The following is a 14,025-nucleotide window of genomic DNA, read 5'->3' on the forward strand; positions in this document are numbered from 1 at the left end:
GGGGTCATTTTGGGGGTCTCTTTGGGGTCCTTTTGGGGCCCCTTTGGGGACACTCGGGGTGGTTTGGGGCTGCTGGGAGCTGTGTGGGGTGACAGTGGGGTCCATGGGGGTGCATAGGGCTCTGTAGGGGATCTATGGGGTTCTATAGGGGATCTCTGTAGGGTTCCATAGGGTCTCTATAGGCTTCCATGGGGTTCCATAGGGTCTCTATAGGGTTCCATAGGGTTCCATAGGGTTCCATGGGGTTCCATAGGGTTCCATAGGGTCTCTATAGGGTTCCATGGGGTTCCATAGCTCTCTATAGGGTTTCTATGGGGTCTCTATAGGGTCTCTGTAGGGTTTCTATGGGGTCTCTATGGGGTATCTATAGGGTTTCTGTAGGGTCTCTATGGGGTTTCTATAGGGTTTCTATGGGGTCTCTATAGGGTCTCTATAGGGTATCTCTCTATGGGGTCTCTATGGGGTGTCTATGGGGTTTCTATGGGGTTTCTATGGGGTCTCTATAGGGTATTTCTCTATGGGGTCTCTATGGGGTCTCTATAGGGTCTCTATAGGGTATTTCTCTATGGGGTGTCTATGGGGTGTCTATGGGGTCTCTATGGGGTCTCTATAGGGTTTCTATGGGGTGTCTATGGGGTCTCTATAGGGTGTCTATGGGGTGTCTATGGGGTTTCTATGGGGTCTCTATAGGGTATCTCTCTATGGGGTCTCTATGGGGTCTCTATAGGGTATTTCTCTATGGGGTCTCTATGGGGTCTCTATGGGGTCTCTATGGGGTATTTCTCTATGGGGTCTCTATGGGGTTTCTCCCTGTACGGCTCCACACGGATCCCTTCCGGTCTCTCAAGGCCCCGCCCCCGGAAGCGGGGAAACCCGGAAGCGCCGTGACGTCACGGCGGTGGGCGGGGCCTCGGCGAGCGCGGGTGCGGGCAGGGCTGAGGACAGGGAGGGGACACGGGAGGGGACACGGGGGGGACACGGGGGGACAGAGCGGGAAGGGCCGGGCAGGGGGAGCAGAGCGGGGCAGGGACCCGGGGGGGACACGGTGACATCGGCTGGGGGCGGGGCGGGCGGGTGACGTCACGGGCAGTGGGGCGGGGGATGGTGTGACCGCGGTGGTGACGTCACCGGCGGGTGTGACAGCACGGCTGACGTCACTGACCAGGTGTGACAGCAGCAGTGACGTCGGCAGCGAGCTCGGTGGCCGGTGTGACATCACCAATGTCACCAGGAACCAGGTGTGACATCAGCAACCGTGTGTGACATCATCAGTGACATCATCACCAAACAGGTGTGACATCCCCAGTGCCACCTGGCTCCAGGTGTGACACCAGCAGTGACATCATTGTCCCTGTGCGACGTCACCGTCGCTGTCACCAAGCGCTGTGACCCTGGTGTCATTGTGGTGCCATTGTGGTGATGTCACCGTGACATCACGGTGACATTGCTGTGACATTAAGGGGAGGTTGCGATGACGTCACGGTGACATCACCGTGACATTGTGGTGACACTGCGGTGACATTGCGGTGACATTGCGGTGACATCGCAATGACATCACTGTGACATTGCGGTGACACTGCGGTGACATTGCGGTGACATCGCAATGACATCGTTGTGACATTGTGGTGGCGTCGCAGTGACATCGTGGTGACGTCGCAGTGACGCTCCGGTGACATCGTGGTGACAGCGCCGGTGCCATCACATTGACATCGCAGTGACATCGCGGTGACATTGTGGTGACATCTCGGTGACAGGTGCCGCCCCGGCCATGCTGCGCGGCGCCCGGGCGGTGGCCCCGTTCCTGTCCCCTGTCCCGTGTCCCCGGCGCCGCTGTCACCGTTGGTGTCCCCCCCCGCGGGACCTGGCTGTCCCCAACCCCGGCTGGAGCGAGCGCATGCGGGAGCAGCACCGGGAGCTGCTGGAGCGGGCGCGGGACGAGGGCTGGACACGGGTGCCGAGCTACCGGAGATTGCACCCGCGTGAGTGACATTGTCACTGTCACCTGTGTCACTGTGTCATTGTCACTGTGTCACTGTCACTGTGTCATTGTCACCTGTGTCATTGTGTGACTGTTCACTGTCACTGTGTCACCACGGGCACGGGACAAGGGCTGGACACGGGTGCCGAGCTACCGGAGATTGCACCCGCGTGAGTGACGTTGTCACTGTCACCTGTGTCACTGTCACTGTGTCATTGTCATTGTCACCCGTGTCACCACGGGCACGGGACGAGGGCTGGACACGGGTGCCGAGCTACCGGAGATTCCACCCGCGTGAGTGACATTGTCACTGTCACTGTCACCTGTGTCCCTGTGTCATTGTCACCTGTGTCACTGTGTCATTGTCACTGTCACCTGTGTCATTGTGTCATTGTCATTGTCACCTGTGTCACTGTGTCATTGTCACTGTCACCTGTGTCATTGTCACCTGTGTCACCATGGGCATGGGATGAGGGCTGGACACGGGTGCCGAGCTACCGGAGATTGCACCCGCGTGAGTGACATTGTCACTGTCACCTGTGTCATTGTCACCTGTGTCATTGTCACCTGTGTCATTGTGTCATTGTCACCTGTGTCACTGTCACTGTGTCACTGTCACTATCACCTGTGTCATTGTGTCATTGTCTTTGTAACCTGTGTCACTGTATCACTGTCATTGTCGCTGTGTCATTGTGTCATTGTCACCTGTGTCATTGTCACCTGTGTCATTGTGTGGCTGTTCACTGTCACTGTGTCACCACGGGCGCGGGACGAGGGCTGGACACGGGTGCCGAGCTACCGGAGATTCCACCCGCGTGAGTGACATTGTCACTGTCACTGTCACCTGTGTCATTGTGTCATTGTCACCTGTGTCACTGTCACCTGTGTCACTGTGTCACTGTCACTGTGTCATTGTCACTGTCACCTGTGTCATTGTGTCATTGTCATTGTCACCTGTGTCACTGTGTCATTGTCACTGTCACCTGTGTCATTGTCACCTGTGTCACCATGGGCATGGGACGAGGGCTGGACATGGGTGCCGAGCTACCGGAGATTGCACCCGCGTGAGTGACATTGTCATTGTCACCTGTGTCCCTGTGTCATTGTCACTGTGTCACTGTCACTGTGTCATTGTCACTGTAACCTGTGTCATTGTGTCATTGTCACCTGTGTCACTGTGTCATTGTCACCTGTGTCACTGTCACTGTGTCATTGTGTCATTGTCTTTGTAACCTGTGTCACTGTATCACTGTCATTGTCACTGTGTCATTGTCATTGTCACCTGTGTCACTGTCACCTGTGTCACTGTCACTGTGTCACTGTGTCATTGTCACCTGTGTCACTGTGTGGCTGTTCACTGTCACTGTGTCACCACGGGCACGGGACGAGGGCTGGACACGGGTGCCGAGCTACCGGAGATACCTGCCATGTGAGTGACATTGTCATTGTCACTGTGTCACTGTGTCATTGTCACTGTGTCATTGTCACTGTGTCACTGCGTCATTGTCACCTGTGTCACTGTGTCATTGTCACCTGTGTCACTGTCACTGTGTCATTGTCACTGTCACCTGTGTCCCTGTGTCATTGTCACTGTGTCACTGTCACTGTGTCATTGTCACTGTAACCTGTGTCACTGTGTCATTGTCACTGTGTCACTGTCACTGTGTCATTGTGTCATTGTCTTTGTAACCTGTGTCACTGTATCACTGTCGTTGTCAACTGTGTCATTGGCATTGTCACCTGTGTCATTGTGTCATTGTCACTGTGTCACCTGTGTCACTGTGTCACCTGTCACCACTGTCACCTGTGTCACCCTATCCCCAATGTCACCTAACGCTGCCATCACTGTCTGTGTAGGTCCCTGTGTCATCATTGTCCCCAATGTCCCCAAACCCCCTGTCCCCATCCGTGCAGTGTCCCCAGGTGTCCCCAGCCCGGTGACAGCGCTGTCCCCGCAGAGATGCTGGGGCTGCCCGGTGACAGTGACGGTGACAGGGACACGCGGCTGTTCCCGAGGGCCATCGAGGGCGACGGGGACGGCTTCGAGTTCGTCACCTTCCTGAGTGTCCCCAAGGGCCGCCTGCGCTGCCTGTGCCAGCTGGGGCCCTTCCTGGAGGGACACCCGGGGTGAGTGTCACCATTGTCACCCACTGTCACCCACTGTCACCTCCTGTCACCTGCTGTCACCTATTGTCACCCACTGTCACCTGCTGGCACCTCCTGTGCCAGTTGGGGCCCTTCCTGGAGTGACAACCGGGGTGAGTGACACCATTGTCACCCAGTGTCACCCACTGTCATCTACTGTCACCTCCTGTCCCCTACTGTCAGCTATTGTCATGTACTGTCACCTACTGTTACCCATTGTCACCTCCTGTCACCCATTGTCACCTCCTGTCCCCTGTGTGGCACTGCTGCCATCTGTCTGTCACCCTCATGTCCCCTGGTCTCCCTTTCACATCACCCCTGCTGTCCCCAATGTCCCCTTTTGTCCCCAATGTCCCCTTTTGTCCCTACTGCCCCTGCTGTCCCCATGTCCCCCTCCTGTCCCCTCTTGTCCCCAATGTCCCCTTTGTCCCCAGTGTCCCCCTGCTGTCCCCAATGTCCCCCTGCTGTCCCCAATGTCCCCAGTGTCCCCCTTGCTGTCCCTAATGTCCTCCCAAGTCCCCAGTGTCCCCAGCTGTCCCCGATGTCCCCATGCTGTCCCCAGTGTCCCCCTGCTGTCCCCAATGTCCCCAATGTCCCCCTTGCTGTCCCTAATGTCCTCCCAATGTCCCCAATGTCCCCCTGCTGTCCCCAATGTCCCCAGTGTCCCCCTTGCTGTCCCTAATGTCCTCCCAATGTCCCCAGTGTCCCCAGCTGTCCCCGATGTCCCCATGCTGTGCCTGCTGTCCCTGCTGTCCCCAACGTCCCCAGTTTTGTCCCCGTGTCCCCAGGCTGGCGCACGGCGGTGCCATCGCCACCCTCATTGACACCTCGCTGGGGACGCTGGCGCTGGCGGTGGCCGGGCGGGTGGTGACAGCCAACCTGAGCATCGACTACCTGGAGTGAGTGCCACTGTCCCCACCGTGTCCCCAAGGGTGTCCCCAAGGGCCAGGAGGTGTCCCCAAGGGTGTCTCGAATGTCCCCAAAGGGCCAGGGGTGTCCCCAAGGGCCAGGAGGTGTCCCCAAGGGTGTCTCGAATGTCCCCAAAGGGCCAGGAGTGTCCTCAAGGGCCAGGAGTGTCCCCAAGGGCCAGGAGGTGTCCCCAAGGGTGTCTCGAATGTCCCCAAAGGGCCAGGAGTGTCCCCAAAGGGTCAGGGGTGTCCCCAAGGGTGTCTCGAATGTCCCCAAGGGTGGTATGAGTGTCCCCAAAGGGTCAGGGGTGTCTCCAAGGGGGGGGGTCTGAATGTCCCCAGGGTGTCCCCAAGGGTGTCTCAAATGTCCCCAGGGGAGGGGACGCACACCCAGAGGGACACAAGGGGACATGAGAGTGACAGGGGACACAGGGGTGACCGGGAGGGCACAAAGGGAGGGACAGGGGGACGCAGGGTGGCATTGGGGTGGCCAGGGGTGACACACAAGGGACATCGGGGTGACCAGGGGGACCCTGGGGGACAGGCCTGGGGACACAAGGGGACACTGAGGCGGGCGGGGGGGACCCAGGGGCTGTGGCAGTGACCAGGCCCTGGTGTCACTCTGTGTCCCCAGTGTCCCCTGGCCTGTCCCCGTGGGGACTGTGGTCCTGCTGGGGGTGACAGGGGTGGCACAGGGGGCAGTGACAGTGACAGGGTGACACTGGGGGCAGCGTCATTGTCAGGGGTGGCACAGGGGGCTGTGACAGTGACAGGGTGACACTGGGGGCAACGTCATTGTCAGGGGTGGCACAGGGGGCTGTGACAGTGACAGGGTGACACGGGGGGGCAGTGTCATTGTCAGGGGTGGCACAGGGGGCAGTGACAGTGACAGGGTGACACGGGGGGCAGTGTCATTGTCAGGGGTGGCACAGGGGGCAGTGACAGTGACGGGGGTGGCACAGGGCGCCCTGGTGTCCCTGTGTGTCCCCACTGTCCCCAGGCCCGTCCCCCTGCTCTCGGTGCTCCTGCTCGGGGCGTTCCTGGGGGTGACACAGGGGGTGACACAGGGGGCTGTGACAGTGACAGGGTGACACGGGGGGCAGTGTCATTGTCAGGGGTGGCACAGGGGGCTGTGACAGTGACAGGGTGACACAGGGGGCTGTGACAGTGACAGGGTGACACGGGGGTGCAGTGTCATTGTCAGGGGTGGCACAGGGAGCCCCAATGTCACCTCCTGTCCCCAGGCCCGTCCCCCTGCTCAGGGGGCTGTGACAGCGACAGGGCGACACAGAGGTGACACAGAGGGGCAGTGTCAGTGACAGGGGTGGCATTTGGAGCCCCGGTGTCACCGTGTGTCCCCTGTGTCACCGTGTGTCCCCAGGCCCGTCCCCCTGCTCTCGGTGCTGCTGCTCGAGGCGTCCCTGCAGCGCCACCAGGGCCGGAAGCTCTTCCTGGGCTGTGACCTGTGGGACGCCGAGGGGACAACGCTGCACGCCAAGGCCACCGGTGAGGGGACATTGGGGACACTGGGGACATTGGGGACACTGGGGAAACTGGGGACATGGGGACACTGGGGACATCGGGGACATTGGGGAAACTGGGGACATTGGGGACCCTGGGGACAGTGGGACATTGGGGACACTGGGGATATTGGGGACACTGGGGACACTGGGGACATTGGGGACAAAGGGGACATCAGGGACATTGGGGACATTGGGGACACTGGGGACATTGGGGACACTGGGGAAACTGGGGACATGGGGACACTGGGGACATTGGGACATTGGGACATTGGGGACACTGGGGATATTGGGGACATGGGGACATTGGGGACAAAGGGGACATCAGGGACATTGGGGACACTGGGGACATGGGGACACTGGGGACATTGGGGACACTGGGGACATTGGGGACAAAGGGGACATCAGGGACATTGGGGACACTGGGGACATTGGGGACACTGGGGAAACTGGGGACATGGGGACACTGGGGACATTGGGACATTGGGGACACTGGGGATATTGGGGACACTGGGGACATTGGGACATTGGGACATTGGGGACACTGGGGATATTGGGGACATGGGGACATTGGGGACAAAGGGGACATCAGGGACACTGGGGACATTGGGGACATTGGGGACACTGGGGACATTGGGGACCCTGGGGACATTGGGGACAAAGGGGACATCAGGGACATCGGGGACATTGGGGACAATGCTGCACGCCAAGGCCACCAGTGAGGGGACACTCAGGGGACATTGGGAACATTGGGGACATCGGGGACATCGGGGACATTGGGGACAACGCTGCACGCCAAGGCCACCGGTGAGGGGACATTGGGGACACTGGGGACATCAGGGGCATTGGGGCAGCCTGGGGACATCAGGGACATCGGGGACATTGGGAACATCGGGGACATCGGGGACAACGCTGCACGCCAAGGCCCCTGGTGAGGGGACATGGGGACATTGGGGACATTGGGGACACTGGACACATCCTGGGGACATTGGGCTCAACGCTGCACACCAGGGCCACCGGTGAGGGACATTGGGGACACGCTTGGGGACACTGCAGGGGGAGCTGGGGACACGCTTGGGGACACTGTGGGTCCCTGCCTGAGGTGTCCCCTCTGTCCCCAAGGGCTCTTCATCCAGCAGGACCTGCCCAAGGAGCCACCACGGGGAGGGGACAGCGGCCGGTGACTGTCACCCGTGTCACCTGTGCCACCTCCTGTGTCACCCGTGCCACCTCTTGTGCCACCTGTGTGACCCTCGGTGCCCTCCCTGTCCCCCGGTGCCACCCTGGCTCTCCTTCAGCCACCCCTGGGTGTCCCCAAATGTCCCCCCCCCACCATGTCCCCAAGTGTCCCCAAGTGTCCCCGTGCCCATCACGGCCGCTGCCACCACCCCTCGTGTCCCTTGTGTCACTTTGGGCTCCTGGGAGGGGGAGTTGGGTGGGGACACCCCAAAATTGGGAACTTTTGGGGGTCTTTGTGCCCCAAAACTTGGGAAATTTGGGGGTCTCTGAATACCAAAATTGGGAAATTTGGGGGTCCCCGAACCCCAAAATTGAGACCGGGGAGGAGTTTGGGGTCCCTGCACCCCAAAATTGGGAACTCCGGGGTCTTTGTGCCCCAAAATTTGGGAAATTTGGAGTCTCTGCACCCCCAAAATTTGGGAAATTTGGGGTCTCTGCACCCCCAAAATTTGGAGCTTTGAGGGCTTGGGGGGGGGGGTTGCTCTATCCCAAAAATGGGAATTTTGGGGTCCGGGTACCCCAAAATTGGGAACTTTGGGGTCTTCGTAACCCAAAAAAGGGAAATTTGGGGAGTCGGGGGTCCCTGCACCCCAAAAATGGGAACTCCGGGGTCTTTGTGCCCCAAAATTTGGGAAATTTGGGGTCTCTGCGCCCCCAAAATTTGGAGCTTTGAGGGCTTGGCGGGGGGGGTCGCTCTATCCCAAAAATGGGAATTTTGGGGTCCGGGTACCCCAAAATTGGGAACTTTGGGGTCCCTGTACTCAAAAATGGGAAATTTGGGGACTCGGGGGTCCCTGCACCCCAAAATTTGGGAAATTTGGGAGGATTTGGGGTCCGTCCGCCCCCCCCCCCCCTTCCGTGCCTCAGTTTCCCTGCGGGGCAATTCGGAAATTTCCCGCGGTTTTTTTTTTGGGGGTTTTTTTTTTGTTTTTTTTTTTGGGGGGGGGGAGGGGCAGGATGCCGGGGGGGGGGAGGGGCGGGGACATTGGGGGCTGGGGGAGGGGCGGGGAAATTTTGGGGGGGGGGGGAGCCCCGAGGCCTTAAAGGGGCCGCGCCCGGGCTGGGGCTGGGAGGGAAGCGGAGCCATGAGAGGTGCGGGGCACGCGCGCGTGCAAGGGGGGGGGGTGGGTGTGCAAGGGGGGGGTGGGCGTGCAAAGGGCAGGGGGCGCCCCCAGGTGTGCAAGGAGTGGGGCTGAGTGTGCAAGGACGGGGTTGGGGTGAGTGTGCAAGGGGTGGGGGCCCCCCGGGGTGTGCAAAGAGGGGCTGTGGGGTGTTTGCACACGCGTGTGCGAGGGCAGGGCAGGTTGGGGTTGGCACACGCGTGTGAGCGGGGCGGGGTGAGGGGTGCACAGGTGGGTTTGGGGGTGTGTGGGGCACGCGAGTGTGTCATGGGCTGTGCGGGTGTGTCACAGCTTCCACGTGTGTGTCACAGGGCTCACGCGTGTGTCGCAGGTTGCACGCGTGTGTCACAGGCTGTGGGGGTGCGTCACAGGTTGTATACGCCCGTTATGGGGCACACGGGTGTGTCACAGGCTGCACACGCGTGTCACAGGTTGCACGGGTGTGTCACGGGGCACACGGGTGTGTCACAGGCTGCACACGTGTGTTTTGGGGTGCACGTGCGTGTCACAGGTCACGCACGCGTGTCGCGGGCTGCACACACGTGTTTCAAGGTGCACACGCGTGTTTCAAGATGCACACGCGTGTCACGGGCTGTACAGGTGTGTCTCAGGCCTCACACACGTGTCACAGTCTGCGCACGCCTGTTTCAGGGTGTACATGTGTGTCACGGGGCACACACGTGTGTTACAGCATGCACGGGTGTGTCATGGGCTGCACACACGTGTTTTGTTGTGCACAGGTGTGTCACAGGTCACACACGCGTGTCACAGGCCGCACAAGCCTGTCAGGGGGCACACGGGTGTGTCACGGGCTGTACACGCTCGTTTCAGGCTGTACACGTGTGTTACAGCGTGCACATGCGTGTCACAGGGCACACGGGTGTGTCACAGGCTGCACACACCGGTTTTGGGGTGTACATGTGTGTTTTGGGTAGCACAGATGTGTCACGGGCTGCACACACGTGTTTCAGGCTGTACACGCGTGTTTCAGTGTGCACACGTGCGTCACAGGTCATACACGCGTGTCACTGGCTGTCATCCGTGTGTCACACGTCCCACACACGTGTCAGGTGTCACACGTGTGTCACAGGCTGTCACACATGTGTCACACTCTCACACATGTGTCGCAGGCTGTTCATGTGTGTGTCACAGGTCCCACATACGTGTCAGTTGTCACACGTGTGTCACAGGCTGTACACGCGTGTTTCAGTGTTCACACGTGCATCACAGGTCATACACGCGTGTCACTAGCTGTCATCCGTGTGTCACACGTCCCACATGTGTGTCACAGGTCCCACACACGTGTCAGGTGTCACACGTGTGTCACAGGCTGTCACCCGTGTCTCACAGCCCCACACACACGTGTCACACTCTCACACGTGTGTCACAGCCCCGCACGGGTGTCCCAGCCTGTCACACACATGTCCCGGCCCCACACGCATGTGCCAGGTGTCACACATGTGTCCCGTGTGTCACGCGTGTCCCCGCTCCCCCCGCGCACCTGCGGGTCCCTCCCTTGATGTGGCGGCGGCGGCTCCGGGGGGGGGGACCCGGGGGGGACCCTGCGGTGACAACGGCGGCGACAACGCAGGTGGCACCGCGACAGCGCCACCCCAACCCCCGGGGAACGGGCACGGGGCGCTGGGGACCCTCCGTGTGTCCTCTGTGTCCCCCTTGTCCCCTCTGTGTCCCCATTGTCCCCTCTGTGTCCCCCTTGTCCCCTCTGTGTCCCCTCCCTCTCCCCGCTGTCCCCTCCGCTTTCCCAGCGCTGTCCCCACTGTCCCCTCCGTGTCCCCGTTGTCCCCAGCGCTGTCCCCTCCGTTCCCCTCCGTGTCCCCACTGTCCCCTTTCTGTCCTTGGTGTCCCCTCCGTGTCCCCATTGCCCCCTCCGTGTCCCCATTGTCCCCTCCCTGTCCTCGGTGTCCCCTCCGTGTTCTTTCTGTGTCCCCTCCGTGTCCCCTGCGCTGTCCCCGCTGTCCCCCCCGTGTCGCGGTGCCCGGGGGGATCCCGGGGTGTCCCCGGTGCTTGTGGGGACAGGGAGGTGACAGCGCCCGAGGTGATGGGACTGGGAATGGACTGGGAGGGACTGGGAGGGACTGGGAGGGACTGGGAATGGACTGGGAGGGACTGGGAGGGACTGGGAGGGACTGGGAATGGACTGGGAATGGACTGGGAGGGACTGGGAATGGACTGGGATGGACTGGGATGGACTGGGAGGGACTGGGAATGGACTGGGATGGACTGGGAGGGACTGGGAATGGACTGGGAGGTGGGGATGGCGGGTACTGGTGAGGGTTTGTGCGTCCCAGTGTGTCCCAGTTCATTCCCAGTCCGTTACTGGTGTGTCCCAGTCTGTCCCAGTTTGTTCCCAGTGTGTCACTGGTGTGTCCCGGTGTGTCCCAGTTCATTCCCAGTCCGTTACTGGTGTGTATCAGTCTGTCCCAGTTCATTCCCAGTCTGTTACTGGTGCGTCCCAGTGCGTCCCAGTTCATTCCCAGTCCATTACTGGTGTGTCCCAGTTCATTCCCAGTCCGTTACTGGTGCGTCCCAGTGTGTCCCAGTTCATTCCCAGTCCGTTACTGGTGTGTACCAGTCTGTCCCAGTTCGTTCCCAGTGTGTTACTGGTGTGTCCCAGTCTGTTACTGGTGCGTCCCAGTGCGTCCCAGTTTGTTCCCAGTCCGTTACTGGTGTGTCCCAGTTCATTCCCAGTGTGTTACTGGTGCGTCCCAGTCCGTCCCAGTCCGTTACTGGTGCGTCCCAGTCCGTCCCAGTCCGTAACTGGTGTGTCCCAGTTCATTCCCAGTCCGTTACTGGTGTGTCCCAGTTCGTTCCCAGTCCGTTACTGGTGTGTCCCAGTTCATTCCCAGTCCGTAACTGGTGTGTCCCAGTCCGTCCCAGTCCGTCACTGGTGCGTCCCAGTCCGTCCCAGTCCGTTACTGGCGGCACTGGCGCGGTTGCCGCTCCCGCCGGTTGCCGCCGGTGCCGGGAGGAGACGCCGGGCACGGGCACCCGCAGCGTTCCCAGCACTGCCGGTATCCCCGGTGCGGCTGTTTCCCGGTGCCCCAGATTCCCCCCGGTACCCGCGGAACCCCCGGTGTGCCGGTACCGCCGGTGCCCCCGGTTCCCCCGGTTTTCCCCGTTCCCCGGCGCCCGCAGACGCCGTTGGTGCCCCCGGTTCCCCCGGTAACCCCCGGTGCTCCCAGTACCCCCAGTACCCCCAAACGCGGTGCTTGCCGCAGTTTCCCCGGTACCCCCCGGTTTTGTGGGTGCCGCGGTGCCCCCGGTTCTCCCCGTTCCCCGGTGCCCCCGGTACCCGCCGTTCCCGTGGGTGCCCCCGGTGCCCTTCGCCCGCCGCTTCCCGGCACGGGCTGAGTGATTCGGGGCGCGGGGCTGACTCAGCGCCCCCAAACCCGGGCTCCGGTACCCCCGGTGCCCGCGGTACCCCTCCGGTGCCCCCGGTGCCCCCCGGGCCCCCCCCGGGCCGGATGCGCGGGCGGCGCCGGCCCCAAAAAACTGGGGCAGGAGGAAAAGGGAGCGGGGGGAGGGAGCGGGGGTGACACACGTGTCCGGGGTGTCACACGTGTCCGGGGTGTCACATGTGTCCGGGGGTCACACGTGTGTGGGGTGTCACGCGTGTCCCGGGGGTGACATGTGAGCGGGGGTGACATGTGAGCGGGGTGTCACACGCGTCCTGGCGGTGACACGCTTGTGGCAGGGCTGGCACGCGTGTCCTGGCGGTCACGCGTGTCCGGGGGGGTCACACACGGGTCTGGGGTGTCACAGGTGTCCAGGTGTGTCACACGCGTGTGCAGGTGGAGGAGCAGCTGTGCAAGTCCCGAACTGGGCCATACTGGGAGCTCCCAGTTCCTTACTGGGCCATACTGGGATCTCCCCAGTCCCGTACTGGGGCTGTACTGGGCCATACTGGGAGCTCCCAGTCCCGTACTGGTCCATACTGGGATCTCCCCAGTCCCGTACTGGGCCATACTGGGAGCTCCCCAGTCCCGTACTGGGCCATACTGGGAGCTCCCAGTCCCGTACTGGTCCATACTGGGAGCTCCCAGTCCCGTACTGGTCCATACTGGGAGCTCCCCAGTCCCGTACTGGGCCATACTGGGATCTCCCAGTCCCGTACTGGTCCATACTGGGATCTCCCCAGTCCCGTACTGGTCCATACTGGTCCATACTGGGATCTCCCAGTCCCATACTGGTCCATACTGGGATCTCCCAGTCCCGTACTGGTCCATACTGGGATCTCCCAGTCCCGTACTGGTCCATACTGGGATCTCCCCAGTCCCGTACTGGGCCATACTGGGATCTCCCCAGTCCCGTACTGGTCCATACTGGGATCTCCCCAGTCCCGTACTGGTCCATACTGGGATCTCCCCAGTCCCGTACTGGTCCATACTGGTCCATACTGGGATCTCCCAGTCCCGTACTGGTCCATACTGGTCCATACTGGGATCTCCCAGTCCCATACTGGTCCATACTGGGATCTCCCCAGTCCCATACTGGTCCATACTGGGATCTCCCCAGTCCCGTACTGGTCCATACTGGGATCTCCCCAGTCCCATACTGGTCCATACTGGGATCTCCCCAGTCCCGTACTGGTCCATACTGGGATCTCCCCAGTCCCATACTGGTCCATACTGGGATCTCCCAGTCCCGTACTGGTCCATACTGGGATCTCCCAGTCCCGTACTGGTCCATACTGGGATCTCCCAGTCCCGTACTGGTCCATACTGGGATCTCCCAGTCCCGTACTGGGCCCCGCGCGTTTCCTGTCCCGGGGCCGTGTCCCAGTTGTGGCTTTGTGGCTCCGGCAGCGCCAGCACAGGGTGACAGGGGACACTGGGGACACCACTGGGGACACCACTGGGGACATTGGGGACACTGGGGACACTGGGGACACCACTGGGGACACTGGGGACACCACTGGGGACATTGGGGACATTGGGGACACTGGGTACCCCCCAGCCCAGGGGTGGCACTGGAGCTCGCTGTGACCACAAGGGACACTGCCACCAGAGGGGACAGTGGGTGTCAGTGACACCGTGGGTGGCACAGGTGACACAGGAAGCCGTGGGGTGGTGTCAGCACGGAGGGGACACGGG

At 61.2% G+C, this 14,025-nt stretch overlaps 1 protein-coding gene across 1 annotated transcript; it reads left to right on the forward strand.

The window, feature by feature from the left end:
- The first annotated feature begins 1,083 nt into the window (after window positions 1–1,083).
- LOC131569631 (acyl-coenzyme A thioesterase THEM4-like) lies at window positions 1,084–7,928 on the forward strand. Its single transcript, XM_058821870.1, has 6 exons — window positions 1,084–1,291; window positions 1,638–1,979; window positions 3,937–4,105; window positions 4,912–5,022; window positions 6,413–6,537; window positions 7,674–7,928. The coding sequence occupies exons 2-6, from the start codon at window positions 1,769–1,771 to the stop codon at window positions 7,733–7,735; spliced, it is 678 nt and encodes a 225-aa protein (XP_058677853.1). The 5' UTR covers window positions 1,084–1,291; window positions 1,638–1,768; the 3' UTR covers window positions 7,736–7,928.
- The last annotated feature ends 6,097 nt before the right edge of the window (window positions 7,929–14,025 follow it).

This window comes from Ammospiza caudacuta, chromosome 30 (genome assembly GCF_027887145.1).
Source record: "Ammospiza caudacuta isolate bAmmCau1 chromosome 30, bAmmCau1.pri, whole genome shotgun sequence".
Lineage (NCBI taxonomy): Eukaryota > Metazoa > Chordata > Aves > Passeriformes > Passerellidae > Ammospiza > Ammospiza caudacuta.